The sequence below is a fragment of the Oncorhynchus mykiss genome, chromosome 6 (assembly GCF_057628025.1).
Source record: "Oncorhynchus mykiss isolate SJ-2025 chromosome 6, ASM5762802v1, whole genome shotgun sequence".
NCBI lineage: Eukaryota > Metazoa > Chordata > Actinopteri > Salmoniformes > Salmonidae > Oncorhynchus > Oncorhynchus mykiss.
The window spans coordinates 19431796-19451983 of NC_143027.1; the positions used below are offsets into that span (position 1 = coordinate 19431796).

General features: G+C 44.2%; 1 protein-coding gene and 1 long non-coding RNA gene across 9 annotated transcripts in view; both read left to right on the forward strand.

The window, feature by feature from the left end:
• The first annotated feature begins 6498 nt into the window (after nt 1-6498).
• Nucleotides 6499-7031, forward strand: LOC149982784 (uncharacterized). Its single transcript, XR_016496914.1, has 3 exons — nt 6499-6589; nt 6713-6770; nt 6852-7031. It is a non-coding gene; the product is annotated as an uncharacterized LOC149982784 (long non-coding RNA).
• A 2370-nt stretch (nt 7032-9401) lies between these two features.
• The window catches only part of LOC110525412 (cell surface hyaluronidase), a 38574-nt gene continuing 27787 nt past the window's right edge, over nt 9402-20188 (forward strand). For 2 of the 8 annotated variants that reach the window (XM_021605485.3, XM_021605488.3), the window contains exons 1-4: nt 9402-9702; nt 15443-15779; nt 16022-16162; nt 16356-16923. In XM_021605485.3, the coding sequence (XP_021461160.3) occupies nt 15455-15779; nt 16022-16162; nt 16356-16923 (1034 nt within the window). In that variant the 5' untranslated portion in view covers nt 9402-9702; nt 15443-15454. Of the gene's footprint in view, nt 9703-12118; nt 13874-15442; nt 15780-16021; nt 16163-16355; nt 16924-20188 lie in introns of those variants that run through there. The other 6 variants (XM_021605486.3, XM_090237166.1, XM_090237165.1 and 3 more) reach the window with 4 other exon arrangements.

Sequence of the window (20188 nt, forward strand, 5' to 3'; positions counted from 1 at the left end):
TTTCAGCAATTACATTTACTTTTGATACTTAAGAATATTTAAAAAACCAAATGCTTATAGACTTTTACTCGAGTAGGATTTTACTGGGTGACTTTCACTTTTACTTGAGTCCTTTTCTATTAAGGTATCTTTACGTTTACTCAAGTATGACACTTGGGTACTTTTTCCACCACTGTACTTCAGTAAATAGAAAACTCAACTATTTGTGTTAAAAACTTTTCTATCCCTTTCCAAGCACTCTACAAAATACCATCAGAACACCCTATTCCTTGTTTTGGGTCCTCATATCAGGAAATTTACCCAGGAGTCATTCCTGTCAGTTGTGTGCTGTTGGTAGAGCATGGTGCTTGCAATGACAGGGTTGTGGGTTTGATTCCCATGGTGGACCTGTATGAAAATGTATGCACTCACTGCTGTAAGTTGCTCTGGATGAGAGTGTCTGCTGATTGACTAAAATGTACTCTTGCATCAAAGTTAATGCCAAACTTATCATTCCTGGATGTGTTAAGGCCTACTACCAAATATCATCATCCCATTTCTTGTTTTGGGTGCACAAATCAGGCCCTCGTCAAGAGGTTCAGTTCTCTTGGCGTAAAGGCTGAGGTGTTGGGTTGACAGTTGCTGGACCCGCGTTTGAGTCCTGGTCAGGGCAACCCCCTGAATTCACTAAATTTGTGTTAGAAGTGGGATGGCACTCGTGAGGCAATTGCAGAGGCATGTATACTTGATGTGAGGGACTTGGTATAGAGAAATGTAGGGACAAGATAGCTCTTGAAGGAAGGGGGTCGTGTAGTGACCTTAACGCAACACCTAGCAACCTTGTCAATGGGGTTGGATCTCTTGGCATAATGGATAAGGTATTGTGTTGACAGTCGGACCTGAATTTGAATCCCGGTCGAGGGGCTACCCCCGAATTCGAATACATACAGTATATGATGATAGATGAATAGACTGCATTAGCCTAGGTTGTTATTCTCAAATCTGTCTTCACATTTGGATTAGGGTTGGAAATGAGGCTGCCCTAGGATTAGATTTGGAAATAAAGTTAGGCCTTGGTTTGAGTTCTGATAGCCTAGGGGTTGGAGATGATCAGGGCTAGTGTATGTTTAGTTCTGGGTTGAACTGATAAGGCTATGGATAGGGTTTAATATATTGATATATTCCTCCACTAGACCATTTAATATTTACTGTTAATTATTTATGAGTTATCACTGACTCCCTGGCCAAGTGCCTGTGCCATGTGCTCTGTCCTCCAATCGAGCTACAGCAGGGAGAAGCCCCTGACTGCAGCGTGCAGTTTGGTGCCGGGCTCAATGTGTGTAGAGTCAAACTTCGGGACCAGGCTAAATGTAGGAGGAGTCAAACGCGTTGAACCCTGAACCCTTAAAGGTCACCCAAATTTTTATTTCACCTTTATTTAACCAGGTAGGCTAGTTGAGAACAAGTTCTCATTTACAACTGCGACCTGGCCAAGATAAAGTTGAGGTAAACGTTGAAAGTATCAACATCAACGAAAGCAAATCTTAATCGAGCCTAAGCTACATGGATAAAAATATAAACCATGGAAGTAAATGAGACTGTCATTATGCATAATGTACTTTGTAATATTCATGTTATACCAGGGCAGTGGTATGTTTTTATATGACCAACTACCAAACCGATGTTAGCATAGCGTTAATTTGCACCCTTTTTCACGTGAGCTAGCTAAGTAGCAATAGCACCCGTTTGCATGTGAGCTAGCTAATTGCTTACATTGAGGGAATCTTCAAATCAAATCAAATTTATTTATATAGCCCTTCGTACATCAGCTGATATCTCAAAGTGCTGTACAGACACCCAGCCTAAAACCCCAAACAGCAAGCAATGCAGGTGTAGAAGCACGGTGGCTAGGAAAAACTCCCTAGAAAGGCCAAAACCTAGGAAGAAACCTAGAGAGGAACCAGGCTATGTGGGGTGGCCAGTCCTCTTCTGGCTGTGCCGGGTGGAGATTATAACAGAACATGGCCAATATGTTCAAATGTTCATAAATGACCAGCATGGTCCAATAATAATAAGGCAGAACAGTTGAAACTGGAGCAGCAGCACGGCCAGGTGGACTGGGGACAGCAAGGAGTCATCATGTCAGGTAGTCCTGAGGCATGGTCCTAGCGCTCAGGTCCTCAGAGAGAGAGAAAGAAAGAGAGAAGGAGAGAATTAGAGAGAGCTCACTTAAATTCACACAGGACACCGAATAGGACAGGAGAAGTACTCCAGATATAACAAACTGACCCTAGCCCCCCGACACATAAACTACTGCAGCATAAATACTGGAGGCTGAGACAGGAGGGGTCAGGAGACACTGTGGCCCCATCCGAGGACACCCCAGACAGGGCCAAACAGGAAGGATATAACCCCACCCACTTTGCCAAAGCACAGCCCCCACACCACTAGAGGGATATCTTCAACCACCAACTTACCATCCTGAGACAAGGCTGAGTATAGCCCACATAGATCTCCGCCATGGCACACTCAACCCACTCAGGTGACGCATCCCTCCCAGGGACGGTATGAGAGAGCCCCAGTAAGCCAGTGACTCAGCCCCTGTAATAGGGTTAGAGGCAGAGAATCCCAGTGGAAAGAGGGGAACCGGCCAGGCAGAGACAGCAAGGGTGGTTCGTTTCTCCAGAGCCTTTCCGTTCACCTTCCCACTCCTGGGCCAGACTACACTCAATCATATGACCCACTGAAGAGATGAGTCTTCAGTAAAGACTTAAAGGTTGAGACCGAGTTTGCGTCTCTGACATGGGTAGGCAGACCGTTCCATAAAAATGGAGCTCTATAGGAGAAAGCCCTGCCTCCAGCTGTTTGCTTAGAAATTCTAGGGATAATTAGGAGGCCTGTGTCTTGTGATCGTAGCGTACATGTAGGTATGTACGGCAGGACCAAATCAGAGAGATAGGTAGGAGCAAGCCCATGTAATGCTTTGTAGGTTAGCAGTAAAACCTTGAAATCAGCCCTTGCTTTGACAGGAAGCCAGTGTAGGGAGGCTAGCACTGGAGTAATATGATAAAAGTTTTTGGTTTTAGTCAGGATTCTAGCAGCCGTATTTAGCACTAACTGAAGTTTAATTTTTCTGCATAATTTTTGGACAGAAAGTTTCTGATTTTTGCAATGTTACGTAGATGGAAAAAAGCTGTCCTTGAAATGGTCTTGATATGTTCTTCAAAAGAGAGATCAATCTTATTTGGACAAATGTGCCTACTTGAGGAGTAAGCCTAGGTTTACATGTACGGTTATGTAATCGATTTGATCGTTGATTTTTTTTGTGTTTCTTCAATATATGCCATGTGTTTGGCTGGCTCTAAATGTGTATCGTTGATGCCGACCGCCATTCCTTAAGTCACACATAGTGAGTCTACACAGCCTAGACAAAGTATATACAATCATGAAATTAAATAGCTTATTTTATGCCTTTCTAATTATCATGCCATTTCTGTCTATGCTTATTTTCTTTGATGAGACATGTTATTGTAGGGCGGAAATAAACTACATGCAGCAGCAGTCATCTTCATCACTGCCCCTTCTGCACATAAGGCTGAACAATATATGGTTCCACATCAAAGGTCAACAACCACATCAAAGGTCATGCTTCAGTGAGGCACAGAGGTACTATTTATTTCTTTGTTTATTAAATATATTTGACGTTCACGTTTTTTTGATTTGCCCTATTTTTTTCAGTTACATCAGTGTATTTAGTTTCATTGTTATAACTTGTTACTTTACTGTTATTCCTATTTTTCAGAGTTCACAATCATAAAGTGGCTTCAGTTGTAGAAATGTGACACACTGTGTTTGCTGCAAACAGCCATGTCACTGCTACTTGGTTTCCACCAGCATCATTGAACCCCATGGATCACTTGCCAGTAATTTCTTTAATGATTCATCCATTTCTTATTGTGTTGGCTATTATTTTTGTAATAACGAAGTACTCACGTTTATATTCAACTATTGTTTTCCTTTCCTTAGGAGAATGCAGCAGGTCAGCAGTGGATTCTTATTCCAGTATGGGAACCTGGACATTGGACAATATGTGTAAGTAAATTTAGTTTAGCCTTTGTTTGTTTATTGTAAAACGAAGTTGCTCATTGCCGATCTTATTCTTTGCTAGAATTATAATACGTCATAGCTATATTTTATTAACCACTACCTCTCTTTTAGTATAAATCCTACAACTTTAAAGTCAAGGTTTAAAAGTTGTATGTCAAAAGGTGTCTGTTCATATTTTAACACATTTAACAGATACTGAGGCCACAAGCTAGGGAGATTTTCTTTCTAGATCTTTCCATTTTAGGGCACCTTGTTTCATCCCATCTGGATAGTGGTAGTTCAGTTTAAGACCACTTATCCATTTATTTTTTTATTTGTATTATCTATGGCTCTGTTTTATTTAAAGTAAATGTAATATGTAGAATATGTATGTAGGAATCATAATTTCCCATTCGGTGCATGAAACAGATGGAAACAGAACCATAGATAACATTATCAGTTGGGGCAGTTCTCTTTGAACCCATTGTTCCAGCCTCTAGGCTAATTCAGTTCCAACTGTGTTCAAAACTGTTATGCATGCAAAGTTGTTGAATTGTACTTTTTCTTTACTTTCACCTATTTCCTACAGTTTTTACACTACATACACAATTCAGACATCAAACTCCTGCAGAGTGTCACGTTCTGACCATAGTTCTGTTATTTTATTCTTTGTTTTAGTATGTAGTAAGTAGTATGTTTTAGTATGGTCAGGGCGTGAGTTGGGGTGGGCAGTCTATGTTTGTTTTTCTATGTTGTTTTTGTGTTCGGCCTAGTATGGTTCTCAATCAGAGGCAGGTGTCGTTAGTTGTCTCGGATTGAGAATCATACTTAGGTAGCCTGGGTTTCACTTTTGGGGTGTGAGTGTTTGTTTCCGTGTGAGTGTTTGGGCTGGTTCGTTTTCATTTTGTTCACATCGTTTATTGTTTTGTATTTCAGTGTTCAGGTCGTTTTGAATAAATCATCATGAACACTTACCACACTGCGCTTTGGTCCGATCCTTCTTTCACCTCTGAATGCCGTTACAGAAACACCCACCAAGAAAGGACCAAGCAGCGTGGTAACAGGCAGCAGCAGCAGGAGAGGCAGCGATACCTGGAGAGATGGACTTGGGAGGAGATGTTAGACGGCAAGGGACCCTGGGCACAGCCGGGTGAATATCGCCGCCCCAAGGCTGAGCTGGAGGCAGCGAAAGCCGAGAGGCGGCATTGTGAGGAGCTAGCTCGGCAACGCGGCTGGAAGCCCGAGAGGCAGCCCCAAAAATGTCTTGGGGGGGGACACGGGGAGTGTGGCGAGTTCAGGTAGGATACCTGCGCCAACTTCCATGCTTACCGAGTCGAGCCAGGTGCCATGAAGCCGGCTCTACGCATCTGGTCTCCAGTGCATCTCCTCGGGCCGGCGTACATGGCACCAGCCTTACACATGGTATCCCCGGTTCGCCAGCAAAGCCCAGTGCGGGCTATTCCACCTCGCCGCACTGACCTGGCTACAGGGAGCATTCAACCAGGTAAGGTTGGGCAGGCTCGGTGCTCAAGAGCTCCAGTGCTCCTGCACGGACCGGTCTATCCGGTGTCACCTCCACGCACCAGTCCTCCGGTGGCAGCCCCCGTACCAGGCTGTCTCTCTGTCTTCTCCCTACAGGTGCTCCCTCCTGTCCAGCGCTGCCAGAGCCTTCCTCCTGCCCAGTGCCGTCAGAGTCTCTCGTCTGTCCTGAGCCGCCGGAGTCTCCCGTCTGTCCTGAGCCGCCGGAGTCTCCCGTCTGTCCTGAGCCGCCGGATCCGCCAGCCAGCCAGGAGCCACTGGAGCCGTCCTTCACTCCGGCGCCGCTGGAGTCTCCCGCGCTGCCGGAGTCTCCCGTCCATTCGGGACCCGTGGCGAGGGTCGTCCCTCATAAGAGGGCAAGGGGGCGGTTGAGGAGGCGGACAAAAACTGTGGTGAAGTGGGGTCCACATCCCGCGCCAGAGCCGCCACCGCGGACAGACGCCCACCCAGACCATCCCCTATAGGTTCAGGTTTTGCGGCCGGAGTCCGCACCTTTTGGAGGGGTACTGTCACATTCTGACCATAGTTCTGTTATTTTATTCTTTGTTTTAGTATGGTTAGGGCGTGAGTTGGGGTGGGCAGTCTGTTTGTTTTTCTATTTTGGTTTTTGTGTTCGGCCTAGTATGGTTCTCAATCAGAGGCAGGTGTCGTTAGTTGTCTCTGATTAAGAATCATGCTTAGGTAGCCTGGGTTTCACTTTTGGGGTGTGGGTGTTTGTTTCCATGTGAGTGTATTTTTCAGAGTTCACAATCATAAAGTGGCTTCAGTTGTAGAAATGTGACACACTGTGTTTGCTGCAAACAGCCATGTCACTGCAACTTGGTTTCCACCAGCATCATTGTATGTATAAATTATGAATTTCTCATCACTAGTGGATATGTTTTTTGGGATAACCATTCGATTGTGTGATTTTCTTTTTCAAAGGAAAACATGCAGCAAATTAGGCGACGAGGGTGCCTAGTTCTCCTGCAGAACGTCGTAAGTCGTAAGTCTTGAACATTATAAAAACGTTTCATTTGCATCCTTAAAATCTCTTTCACTGCAGCCAGACTGACCTGAATATATTTTCACATTGAATGTATGTAATATATGTCATTCACTCACTAAGGTCTGAAGAAGAGAGGTTGAAAGATCGAAAACGACAGCGAAAACAAAACGCTCTACAGGTAGGAGGTGTCATGATGAGTGGTATAGTCTTCAACCAATGTTTAAAGACTTCAACCCCGGCCCTCTCCAATATATTTCAGGATGATGTAGAAGAAGTCACAGCATGTCACCTCAGCATCCAGCTCTGCAGGATCAGGTACTACGTAATAAGGCTATTAGCTAAATTAAGGTGCATTCTTGTACACACATCCCAAGAGGTTCCCTTACATTACTTAATGACCACAATCTGTTTTCTTTCTTTCTTTACAGAAAACGTTTGACCTCTGTCATTGCCAACAAAGGGTATATAACAAAGTATTGAGATAAACTTTTGTTATTGACCAAATACTTATTTTCCACCATAATTTGCAAATAAATTCATAAAAAATCCTACAATGTGATTTTCTGGAATTTTTTTTCTCATTTTGTCTGTCATAGTTGAAGTGTACCTATGATGAAAATTACAGGCCTCTCTCATCTTTTTAAGTGGGAGAACTTGCACAATTGGTGGCTGGCTAAATACTTTTTTGCCCCACTGTATATGCTCAATGAAATAATATAATTACAAACATTTATCAACACAATTTTAACAGCACATGACATACTGTTCACTGCAACAATATTTATTTTATTTAACCTTTATTTAACTAGGCAAGTCAGTTAAGAACATTCTTATTTACAATGACAGCCCACCAAAAGGCCTCCGATGGGGATGGGGGCCTGGGATTAAAATAAATAAATTAATTCAATATAAATATAGGACAAAACACACATCACAACAAGAGACAACACTACATAAAGAGAGACCTAAGACAACAACATAGCAAGGCAGCAACACATGACAACACAGCATGGTAGCAATACAACATGGTAGCAGCACAAAACATGGTACAAACATTATTGGGCACAGTCAACAGCACAAAGGTCAAGAAGGTAGAGACAACAATCCAGCACACAAAGCAGCCACAACTGTCAGTAAGTGTCCATGATTGAGTCTTGGAATGAAGAGATTGAGATAAAACTGTCCAATTTGAGTGTTTGTTGCAGCTCGTTCCAGTCGCTAGCTGCAGCAAACTGAAAAGAGGAGCGATCCAGGGATGTGTGTGCTTTGGGGACCTTTAACAGAATGTGACTGGCAGAACAGGTGTATGTGGAGGATTAGGGCTGCAGTATATATCTCAGATAGGGGTGAGTGAGGCCTAAGAGGGTTTTTATGAATAAGCATCAATCAGTGGGTCTTGCGTATACAGAGATGACCAGTTTACAGAGGAGTATAGAGTGCACTGATGTGTCCTATAAGGAGCATTGGTGGCAAATCTGATGGCCGAATGGTAATGAACATCTAGACGCTCGAGAGCACCCTCACCTGCCGATCTATAAATGATGTCTCCGTAATCTAGCATGGGTAGGATGGTCATCTGAATCAGGGTTAGTTTGGCAGCTGGGGTGAAAGAGGAGTTTAAATTGAACTTAAGCCTGCAGCTTTGATATGTGAGAGAAGGACAGTGCACCGTCTAGCCATACTCCCAGGTACTGGTATAAGGTGACTACCTCAAGTTCTAAACCATCAGAGGTTGTAATAACACCTGTGGAAAGAGGGGCATTCTTCTTACCAAACCACATGACCTTTGTTTTGGAGGTGTTCAGAACAAGGTTAAGGGCAGAGAAAGCTTGTTGGACACTGAGAAAGCTTTGTTGTAGAGCATTTAGCACAAAATCCGTGGAGGGGCCAGCTGAGTATAAGACTGTATCATCTACATATAAATGGATAAGAGAGCTTCCTACTGCCTGAGCTATGTTGTTGATGTAAATTGAGAAGAGCGTGGGGCCTAGGATTGAGCCTTAGGGTACTTTCCTGGTGACAGGCAGTGGTTGAGACTGCAGATTTTCTGACTTTATACACTGCACTCTTTGAGAGAGGTAGTTAGCAAACCAGGTCGAAGACCCCTCAGAGACACCAATACTCCTTAGCCGGCTCACAAGAATGGAATGATCTACCGTATCAAAAGCTTTGGCCAAGTCAATTAAAATAGCAGCACAATATTGCTTAGAATCAAGGGCAATGGTGACATCATTGAGGACCTTTAAGGTTGCAGTGACACATCCATAACCTGAACGGATACCAGATTGCAAACCCGAGAGAATACTATAGACATCAAGAAAGCCAGTCAGTTGATTATTGACAAGTTTTTCCAACACTTTTGATAAACAGGGCAAAATAGAAATAGGCCTATCTATAACAGTTAGGATCAGTTTGATCTCTCCCTTTAAATAAAGGATGAATTGTGGCCTTCCAGGCAATGAGGACCTCCCCAGAGACAGGTTAAAAAGGTTGGAGATAGGCTTGGTGACGATAGAGGCAGCAACCTTAAAGAAGAAAGGGTTCTAAACCATCTGACCCAGATGTTTTTTTGGGGTCAAATATCAGTTGCTTGTCTCAAATATAACATGAAGCAAAAACACATGTGCTGGTACCACTTTATATAATATCTCTTATGGTCTTCAAAAATGAAATATGTTTGTATTCAACATGTGCCTTGCACAAACGTGTGTGTTTGTATTCAGTGTGTGACTGTCAAACCTCAGATGAACCCCCAAAACAGTGGGCGTGGTCAAACGTGAGCCCCCACATTGAGCCCCGCCCCGAACTGCACACTGCAGTCAGGGATACTTGACAGCAGGTGGCGGAGGCAGTGGGAGTCAACTCAAGCCCCTCCCATGAGCCCGTACTCTCCGCTCACTTCCTCTCCAAACCGCGCCTGGGACGGGGGCTGGCAGTCTACAGCCCCGAAAGAAAACACAATGTAAAAGTATAAAAAGAACACACAACGCAAACTGTAGATTTTTCTAAGTATTCGTTCCATGACTTCCGCCAGTCAACGCATCGTAACAACGCTTGCTGTTTGGAAGAGAGCGAATGGCCAGTGAAGGCACAGAGTAATCCCGTGAAAGGTAGGAGACCTCACATTGTTCGGATGGTACCACTATCAGCCCTGGCTATTGATAGAATATTTCCTATAAGTATTTAGCAAACGGTCTATAGTGTAGCCTAGCTGCTGTGTGATTTAACAAAATAATGTGATTATTGTATGGTAAAAAGAGGTGCTTGGTGCTGTCTTGCTGCTTTTTTGTTGTTGTACCCAAACCCATGTTGTTGAAAAGTTACATGTTGTTCTATATAAAGTCCCACAGTGTGCCAGTAAAGCAGTGTTTAATATAGAAATGTGACCAAAATCCATCCCTACATCTTTCATGCTACTCAACTATTTCACTGTATTTCACTATACTTGGTTGTAGAGGTGTATGATTATGTTATGGGAATAATGGTTACAAGTTTGACTTTATAAAGATCTTGGGTTGAAACATTGTTGCAATAATATATGTGGTACTGTGCTATGAGTGATAGTTTGTAGGACTTTCCATTTCAGATATTTGTTTACCTCAAAGTTGTACAGTGTTAATGCATTGTAATAGGCTAACTGGCTAGCTAATTAACTGATGTGGTTAAAGCTTTATTCAGGGATTTGGGACAAGCTGTTCAATGGTAATTTAAATTCTTAATTGAAACCTATTGATTCTTGAATAATTTATAAATGCCTCATGAGCTTAGCCTGTCTGTCATTAACATAACCTAAAATATGAGGTTTTATTACTCATTGTTTACAAACAACAAAATAGGTTTAAAACGATCTCTTACATGTCATGGACTGTCAGTCCTTGCATATAGAGGGATGTCTATTAATTGTAAGAGGGGTTACAGTTCCTTAACCCCATCCCTCAGCTATATACCAAAACACGTGCCCTGTTATATTTTTTATTTTTTATCACAGACTCAAGCTTTAATTGTGAGATTTACCAGCTTCAATCTAAGGACTGAAAGGCTGAGTCATTATTCCAAAGAGAAGCGGGCTCCTCTAGTCTTGGTGCTGCTCAGAACACAAACTGTGCACCTCAGCTAAACCAGCATGGTTACAAGGGCAGAACAGTGACACGGAGCGATAGGCCCACCTGTGCTGACTTCAGACTATCACTCGACTCTCTCTGTACCTGAGTTGGGTGGGTCACATCTGTGGCCATACTTAGAGGGTGGTCTGTCGGAAGAATTTCTGATAAAAGGAAAGCATTGATTGTATGAAGCATATATATGGCGCATTCGGAAAGTATTCAGACCCCTTGACTTTTTCCACATTTTGTTTTACATTACAGCCTTATTCTAAAATTGATTCAATTGTTTCCCCCCCTCATCAATCTACACACAATACCCAATAATGACAAAGCAAAAACTGTTTATTTTTTATTTTTGCAAGTTTATTCAAAATAAAAAACTGAAATATCACATTTACATAAGTATTCAGACCCTTTACTCAGTACTTTGTTGAAGCACCTTTGGCAGCGATTACAGCCTCGAGTCTTCTTGGGTATGAGTTTCTCCCATTCTTCTCTGCAGATCCTCTTAAGCTCTGTCAGGTTGGATGGGGAGTTTTGCTGTACAGCTGTTTTCAGGTCTCTCCAGAGCTGTTCGATCAGGTTCAAGTCCAGGATCTGGCTGGGCCACTCAAGGACATTCAGAGACTTGTCCCGAAGCCTCTTTTGCATTGTCTTGGCTGTGTGCTTAAGGTTGTTGTCCTGTTGGAAGGTGAATCTTTTCCCCAGTCGGAGGTCCTGAGCAGGTTTTCATCAAGGATCTCTGTACTTTGCTCTGTTCATCTTTCCCTTGATCCTGACTAGTATCCCAGTCCTTGCCGCTGAAAAACATTGCCACAGCATGATGCTGCCACCACCATGCTTCACCATAGGGATGGCCTCAGGTTTCCTCCAGATGTGACTCTTGGTATTCAGGCCAAAGAGTTAAATCTTTATTTCATCAGACCAGAGAATCTTGTTTCTCATGGTCTGAGAGTCCTTTAGGTGCCTTTTAGCAAACTCCAAGTGGGATAGTCATGTGCCTTTTACTGAGGAGTGGCTTCCGTCTGGCCACTCTACCATGAAGGCCTGATTGGTGGAGTGCTGCAAAGATGGTTATCCTACTGGAAGGTTCTCCCATCAACACAGAGGAACTTTGGAGCTCTGTCAGAGTGAACATCGGGTTCTTGGTCACCTCCCTGACCAAGGCCCTTTTCCCCCGATTGCTCAGTTTGGCCGGGGGGCTAGCTCTAGGAAGAGTCTTTGTGGTTCTGAACTTCTTCCATTTAAGAATGATGGAGGCCACTGTGTTCTTGGGGACCTTCAATGTTGCAGAACTGTTTTGGCACCCTTCCCCAGATTTCTGCCTCAACACAATCCTGTTTCTGAGCTCTATGGACAATTCCTTCACCCACATGGCTTGGTTTTTGCTCTGACATGCACTGTCAAATGTGGGACCTTATATAGACATGTGTGTGCCTTTCCAAATCATGTCCAATCAATTGAATTTACCACAGGTGGACTCCAATCAAGTTGTAGTAACATCTCAAGGATGATCAGTGGAAACAGGATGTACTTGAGCTCAGTTTTGAGTCTCATAGCAAAGGGTCTGAAGACTTATATAAATAAGATATTTCAGTTTTTTATTTTGAATACATTTGCTAAAATTTCTAAAACCAGTTTTCGCTTTGTCATTATGGGGTATTGTGTGGATTGATGAGGAACGTTTTTTATTTAATACAGTTTAGAATAAGGCTTAAATCCAACAAAATGTGGAAAAGTCAAGGGGTCTTAATACTTTCCGAATGAACTGAACATGTAGAGTTAATATGTTCCTCTCATTGAAAGAAGACAGTTGGATGCTCATGCATGGGACTGGTGCTGACATGGCTGTGTCAGGGGTGTCAAAAAGGGACTTTTGGAGAGGAGTGCCACAGACTCGTTTTTAGTAGTGTAATGTCCTCTATGTGTGTGCGTGCGTGTGTGTGTGTGTGTGTATGTTTGTGTGTGTGTGTATGTTTGTGCGCGTGTGTATGTGTGTATGTATGTTTGTGCGTGTGGGGGCATTTTCCTCTAGCACTCTAATTGGCGCCATCTGTCTGCTATTTTAACATGGCTTCAGAATGTAGAAATCCATTGAAAATCTCCTTCATTACTCTGGACAAAGGCAGACAAGGTCACTCCCTCTAAATAAACAATCCCAGGGGATTGTCCTGGATGGACAGATTCATTGTCAATTTCAGATAAACCCCCCACAGTTTACCTGGGGTAAACAGTAAATGCCTGCTGGCTCATTGCCTTGTTTCCCTGAGTTTAAGACCACATTATTTATCCTCTCTCTCTCCTCTCTCCTCTCTCCTCTCTCCTCTCTCCTCTCTCTCTCTCTCTCTCTCTCTCTCTCTCTCTCTCTCTCGCTCTCGCTCTCTCAATTCAATTCAAGGGGCTTTATTGGCATGGGAAACATATGTTAACATTGCCAAAGCAAGTGAAGTAGATAATATACGAAAGTGAAATAAACAATAAAAATGAACAGTAAACATTACACTCACAGAAGTTCCAAAATAATCAAGACATTACAAATGTCGTATTATGTATATATACAGTGTTGTAACGATGTGCAAAAGGGAAAATAAATCAATATAAATATGGGTTGTATTTACAATGGTGTTTGTTCTTAACTGGTTGCCCTTTTCTTGTGGCAACAGGTCACAAATCTTGCTGCTGTGATGGCACAATGTGGTATTTCACCCAGTAGATATGGGAGTTCATCAAAGAGTTTGTTTTCGAATTCTTTGTGGATCTGTGTAATCTGAGGGAAATATGTGTCTCTAATATGGTCATACATTTGGCAGGAGGTTAGGAAGTGCAGCTCAGTTTCCACCTCATTTTGCGGTCAGTGTGCACATAGCCTGTCTTCTCTTGAGAGCCAGGTCTGCCTATGGCTGCCTTTCTCAATAGCAAGGATATGCTCACTGAGTCTGTACATAGTCAAAGCTTTCCTTAAGTTTGGGTCAGTCATAGTGGTAAGGTATTCTGCCACTGTGTACTCTCTCTTTAGGGCCAAATAGCATTCTAGTTTCTCAGTTTTTTTGTTAATCCTTTCCAATGTGTCAAGTAATTATCTTTTTGTTTTCTCATGATTTGGTTGGGTCTTGTAACGGATCTCGTCCTCCTCTTCTGAGGAGTAGCGAAAAGGATCGGAGGACCAATTTGCAGCGTGGTAAGTGTTCATGATTTAATGAATCAAACTGAACACTGAAATACAAAAACAATAAAGTGAACGAACGAAAACCGAAACAGTCCTGTCTGGCGACATACACAAAGACAGAAAATAAACACCCACGAAAAACAGGTGGAAAAAGGCTTCCTAAGTATGATTCTCAATCAGAGACAACTAACGACACCTGCCTCTGATTGAGAACCATACTAGGCCGAACACAGAAACCAACATAGACTGCCCACCCCAACTCACGCCCTGACCATACTAAAACAAAGACAAAACAAAGGAACTAAGGTCAGAACGTGACAGGTCTAATTGTGTTGCTGCCCTGGGGCTCTGTGGGGTCTGTTTGTGTTTGTTCTGTTCATCGAGCCACAGGACCAGCTTGCTTAGGGGGCTCTTCTCCAGGTTAATCTCTCTGTATGTGATGGCTTTGTTATGGAAGGTTTGGGAATCGCTTCCTTTTAGGTGGTTGTAGAATTTAACAGCTTTTTTTCTGGACTTTGATAATTAGCGGGTATCGGCCTAATTCTGTTCCTCATGCGTTATTTGGTGTTTTATGTTGGACACAGAGGATATATTTTTACAGAATTCTGCATGCAGAGTCTCAATTTGGTGTTTGTCCCATTTTGTGAATTCTTGGTTGGCGGTGCAGAGACTGCTGTACCGTATTGATGTCGGTTGGAGGGAACCAGCATGCGCTCTGCTGAGGAGAGCTGGCGGATTAGGGTTGGACCGGCAGCTATTCCTCATGAAGCTGGAGAGGCTGAGTACAGCAGGTTTCTCAGACTTTTACTCTGCAGTGCTGGGGGCCTGGCAGCTGTAGTGCTGAGGGTCTGGCAGCTCTCTCTCTTTGAGATCGGTTCAGTCAGCCACCCTGCAGAGGCAACAGATGGCAGCGGGTTTACTTAGGCTGGGTGACCTGCGACTGCTTGGAGAGGACGGGTGGAAATCCGGGCAGGGGTGTCCTTTCTGTGTTATGAGAGAAACTGTGATTCATGTGTTTTCTGTGTGTGCCAGGTTAATGCCAACAATGTCTCTGTTGGAATGTCTGTGTGAGAGGTTGGGAGTGGTTTTTACTGTTGGGATGTTTATAATGGGGTAGAGGTACTCAAATAAGGAGAAGGCTAAATGTGTTTTGTTGAATTTTCTGTTTGCTCAGGCAAAGTTGGCTATTTGGCTAACAAGGAGGAACAGGGTCAAAGGTGGGGGGATAACAGACCCTCTGCACGCCTTAGGGTAGAATTTGAGTTCTATAAAATGTTAAAAAGTGAGGAGATATGGTGTGTTGGGGGGGTTGCCTGTATAGCTGGGGAAGATGTTTTGGATATACGGTTGTAGAAGTGGTTTTTGGTTATTGTGATGTGTGGTGTTGTTTTGTATCGTGGGGTCGAGGGCAAGGTGAGTATGGTACATGTATGCAGTACAGGTTATATTTTGGTGTTTTATTTTAAGGGGGCGTGGGGGGGGGGGTTTAATGAAATGAGAATGTTTCATTAAAGAAAGCCAAAAAATTTCTCGTTCTCTCTCTCTCGCTCTCTCTCTCGCTCTCTCTCTCTCTGTCGGTAGCAGACGTATACCATGCAGATGAGTGATGGCCCCAGTCGCGTCCCTGTCTTTGTGGCCCCACCCAACGGTAACCTCCGGTCGCCAGGATGCGTCTCCGGCAGGGTCATACCTGTCCGCTCCCCACCTCCGGCCAAGGCCCCACCCCCTCCCCCTCTGAAGCTCATTGGCCCGCCTCCTGAGTGCCGGGCAACCTTTAACCTATCAGAGGAGGGCCAGCACCGGGAGCGTGCTCAGGTTCTGAGGAAGAACACCTTCATCTGCTTTAGTGTCTCCCTGGGGGCCTTTTTCCTCTTGCTCATCCTCATCCTCAGCCTCACCAGTGGAGACGTGTTGGACGGTGAGTGTGTGTTTGTGTGAGTATAAGGATGTTATGAGCTGTTAATACAGACTTGGCTAAGTTACTTAGGCCCATTGCTCCACCATACTCATAAGTTATTGACTATAGTTTTCTATTGTTTTTTTACTATAGTTTTCTATCAGTTTTCTATTACCTGTTTTACTCTGACTCAGAGCTTCGCTATCTATGTGCTGTGTCAGTGATGTGATGTTGTCTTTGATTGGTCCTGTCTGTGTGCACAGAGAACTGTCCAGACCACAGCCCCTCCCTGAGCAGCTGGAACCCAGGTCACAACCCAGAGAAGGCCATGGTCGTCCGAGGGGGAGATCTGTTTCGATTGGACTCTTCTGCTACCTTCTACTCCCTAACCATCCAATCAGGAGGTAGGTTAGGTCCTATCTCTGATCTGAACACATTTCCACCCCAGAAGTAAATAGAGACAGAGCATGCAGTATTTGGCACTGGGTTCCGAGATTAAGTTGAGAATAATATGGCTTTCTCTAGAAAGTATCACAAAGAAATGGCCTCTGATGAAGTGATTGTTTTATGTTTTAGCCTATATCTGTCTTCCCACAGGCCGAGTGGTCTTTGCAGACAATACTGAGGGCTCCAAAAACATCACTCTCAGAACGCGTAATGTGCTGATTGAAGACGGGGGTTCGCTGCACATCGGTGCCCCCAAATGCCGCTATCGCTCCCGGGCCACCATCACCCTCCTGGGCCGTTCAGACGAGAAGGCCGTAGCAGAAGTACCGGAACTGGGCCGGAAGTTCATTGGGGTGCGTGGAGGCGCAACCCTGGAGCTTCACGGGACAGAGAGGCTGTCGTGGACCCTCCTGACCCGCAGCATCCCGTCCTCAGGCCTAGCCACGGGGGGCTATGCCTTTCAGCGCAACTTTAGCCGTGGCATCAACCTGCGTGTGGTGGACCAGGACACAGCCGCTGTTCTGTTCACCGAGCGCTACGACACATATGACTCACGGAACGACAGCCGGCGGCTTATGCATCTTCTCCAGTCGCTGCCTGCGGGGCGCATCGTCACGCTGGCCGTGGGAGACTCTGCCACCAAGAACCTGCTGGACGAGACCAAGAGAACCATCCAGAGCTTGCTGGGTAGTACCTACGTCCATGACCTCAAATACAGGTAAAAATACAGTTAAATATAATATGAATATTACCAAATTAATAGACAGATAATGACTAGAGATGGAGTCACACACATGGACACAGCGTTCTAAGGCACTGTATCTCAGTGCAAGAGGCGTCAGTACACTCCCTGGTTCGAATCCAGGCTGTATCACATCCGGCCGTGATTGTGAGTCCCATTGGAAAAGTAGCGCACTTGGTAGTGTTAACCGGTGCTCGACCTGTCGGCGAAAGCCAACATCACCCACGACAGAAAACGGTTAATTATCAAGGGCAATGAATTCCATTATCTTGGCTTTAATGGATTTCACCTTTGAGTTGTCTCGCTGAAATTTTGACTTGTTGACTGGCAGACATTGTGGGCTGGTTTAGGAATGCTGTGTTGAACGTATAGCGCAAAATTTTGTGTGGCGTCATTGCGTCATGTACCTTCGTTATATAGGCATGCACGTGAGCTTTGACATTGGTTTTGCACCACGGCGTTAAACTAGACATCGATATATCGTGAACATATCGGAATCGGCCGATATTAGCTAAAAATGACAACATCGGTATATCGTGTATCCCTAATCTGAAGCTGTGTCACTGGAGCGGTGTGTAACGGTTTATACTACCCATCTCATGGGAGTGATTGAGAGGGTTTGTCTTACTACGTCCTTCAAGATCAAGCCTAATCTTTCATGTCATGCCAGCAGAATCTCATCTCCTCCCTGCAAATACTGTCAACACGATTCCAGTGAAACATTCAGAGGCGTTTCTTCCTGTTTTTCCGAAGACCATATTCCGGCAGAAAGTGCATGGCTTGAGGGATAAGCAGGCTTGCTTCCAGGATTTGTGCAAAATGAGCTGACTCTGTACTTTTCGCCTTTGCACAGAGTTCCCGAACAGGTCGAAAACACACTGTCCCCTGAACACAGAGGGACGAATATCATGTCCATTTGAATACAGATCTTTAGCAATGCCAGTAACTTGTATACTATCACGTTTCAGGTAAGACCCAGATGCAGACAACATCGAAGTAACAACAGTCTATTAATCGAACAGGCAGGTCAAGGGCAGGCAGAGGTCAGTAATCCAGATAGGTGGGGCAAAGGTACAGGACGGCAGGCAGGGTCAGGGTCAGGGCAGGCAGAAACACCAGGAAAACTATGAAACAGGAACAATCGAGAGACAGGAGCAGAGGGAAAAACGCTGGTAGGCTTGACAAAACAAAATTAACTGGCAACAGACAAACAGAGAACACAGGTATAAATACACAGGGGATAATGGGGGAGATGGGCGACACCTGGAGGGGGGTGGAGACAATCACAAATACAGGTGAAACAGATCAGGGTGTGACAGTATACAGTACAATTGATAATACACCATATGTTCTTTTTTGGTGCTCTGCTGTAAAACCATTCCAATACTCTATTTTGAGCATCTCACAATTTTAGACATAGAGCTCATGAAGCCTTATTTACACACACACACACACACACACACACACAAACTTAGCCCAATGGAATGGAAAGTTTAGATTTTTTGTTATTTGTTGGGCACTCCTAGCCTTGGCAGCTTTCTGGTCTCAAACCCAAACCACACCAATCCACAGTGTCACATTTCATATGTGGAGTGGTCGCCAAGGCAACGATGCGGTCCCCAGCCCCAAATCCAATCAAACCCATAGCGTGACACTTTCTTAAATGGATCACAATTCAGTCCAGCTACCTAGGCACGATAAACAAGGACGGTTATGCTTTCTGATTACACACTGATTTTGTTTGTGCGTAGTATGTGTGTGTTTCTGTGTTTGTCTGTGTCTAGTATGTGTGTGTCTGTCTGTGTGAGCTAGCTAGCAGGGTCCAGGGTATTTAAGACTTGTGTCAGTTACAGTCATACTGTCTTAATGTGACTGAGGGAGACATGATTGAAAGTACTGGGCACGAGGTCGTCTGGGTCGTGTTCATTACGGCACCCAATGGAAAAATAATAATAATTTGCTACGGAAAACAAAATGTGTTTCTTAAAGGACAAGTCCAGGTAGTACCTATTTGTTTCAGTTTTGCGCCTTTTGCTGCTTATTGAACACAACACTGGATGTAATCTGTCTGGGCAGGAGTGGACAGACAGCAGGAGAACACCAGGAACTGCACAAAGGAAATGTTTTTTTACACACAGGAAATGTGTTCGATGTAGGCACTCCCATAAACACACACACACACACACACACACACACACACACACACACACACACACACACACACACACACACACACACACACACACACACGTACTGTGCCTATGGGCATTCCTATCTCCACCATTCCCCCAGAGTCCTGCAGGTGAACCCCTGAAACAAATGGCAACAATCATTAATTTCAAGCCCACACACACACACACACACACACACACACACACACACACCATGATCAAACACACCCATTCCATACAGTGAGGGTAATGACTAATGTTCCCTCTAAGCTGTGCGCCTGCGCGGCTGCGCAGCTCACCTGGGACTTCTGTGCAGAAGAAATATTAGCTTGCGCAGAGAAGCACAAGATTGAACTTCACTCAACTCTCTAGTTTTTCCCTTTAGTTAACATTATCAACGTTTCCCTCTACTATGGGAATTGCCAATATTAACCACTTTCAGCGCAACAAACCAAAACAAAATCAACTATGCAAAACTTATTATGCAAAATGAACTATGCATGATATTTTGTTGTTGGCAGAACACACTGGAATAGGATTATTTTGCAATGACAGGCACCTCAGCCCTTATTCTACAGACCGGTGTGGCATAACCAATAACCAGCTGCAGTATCCCTATATGCAAATAGTCCATTGTCATATATGGATCTGTGCCAAACTGGACTATGTTTACAGCATGAGAGGTCGTGTCTAGATGCGCTTGTTTTAAGATCAAAGCGAGAGCTGCTTATAGCCACACGTGCACATTTGTTCATATTTTTTGCTAGTTAGTGAGTTATTAGCCCAGTTATAGCTCATTTCTAGTCAGCAATGGGGGAATGGTTGCTTCCTACAAGAGCACAAAACGTGTGCATTTCTAGACATTTTTGAAAAGCGAGTCAGGTAAATATATTTTTTTTCTGTCTTAAAGGGAGGCCCCATGGAGTCTGTTTCTGACCGTTTGAGCAGACACATGCACATTTGTGGCCTGCTGGAGGTCATTTTGCAGGTCTCTGGCAGTGCTCCTCCTTGCACAAAGGCGGAGGTAGAGGTCCTGCTGCTGGGTTGTTGCCCTCCTACGGCCTCCTCCA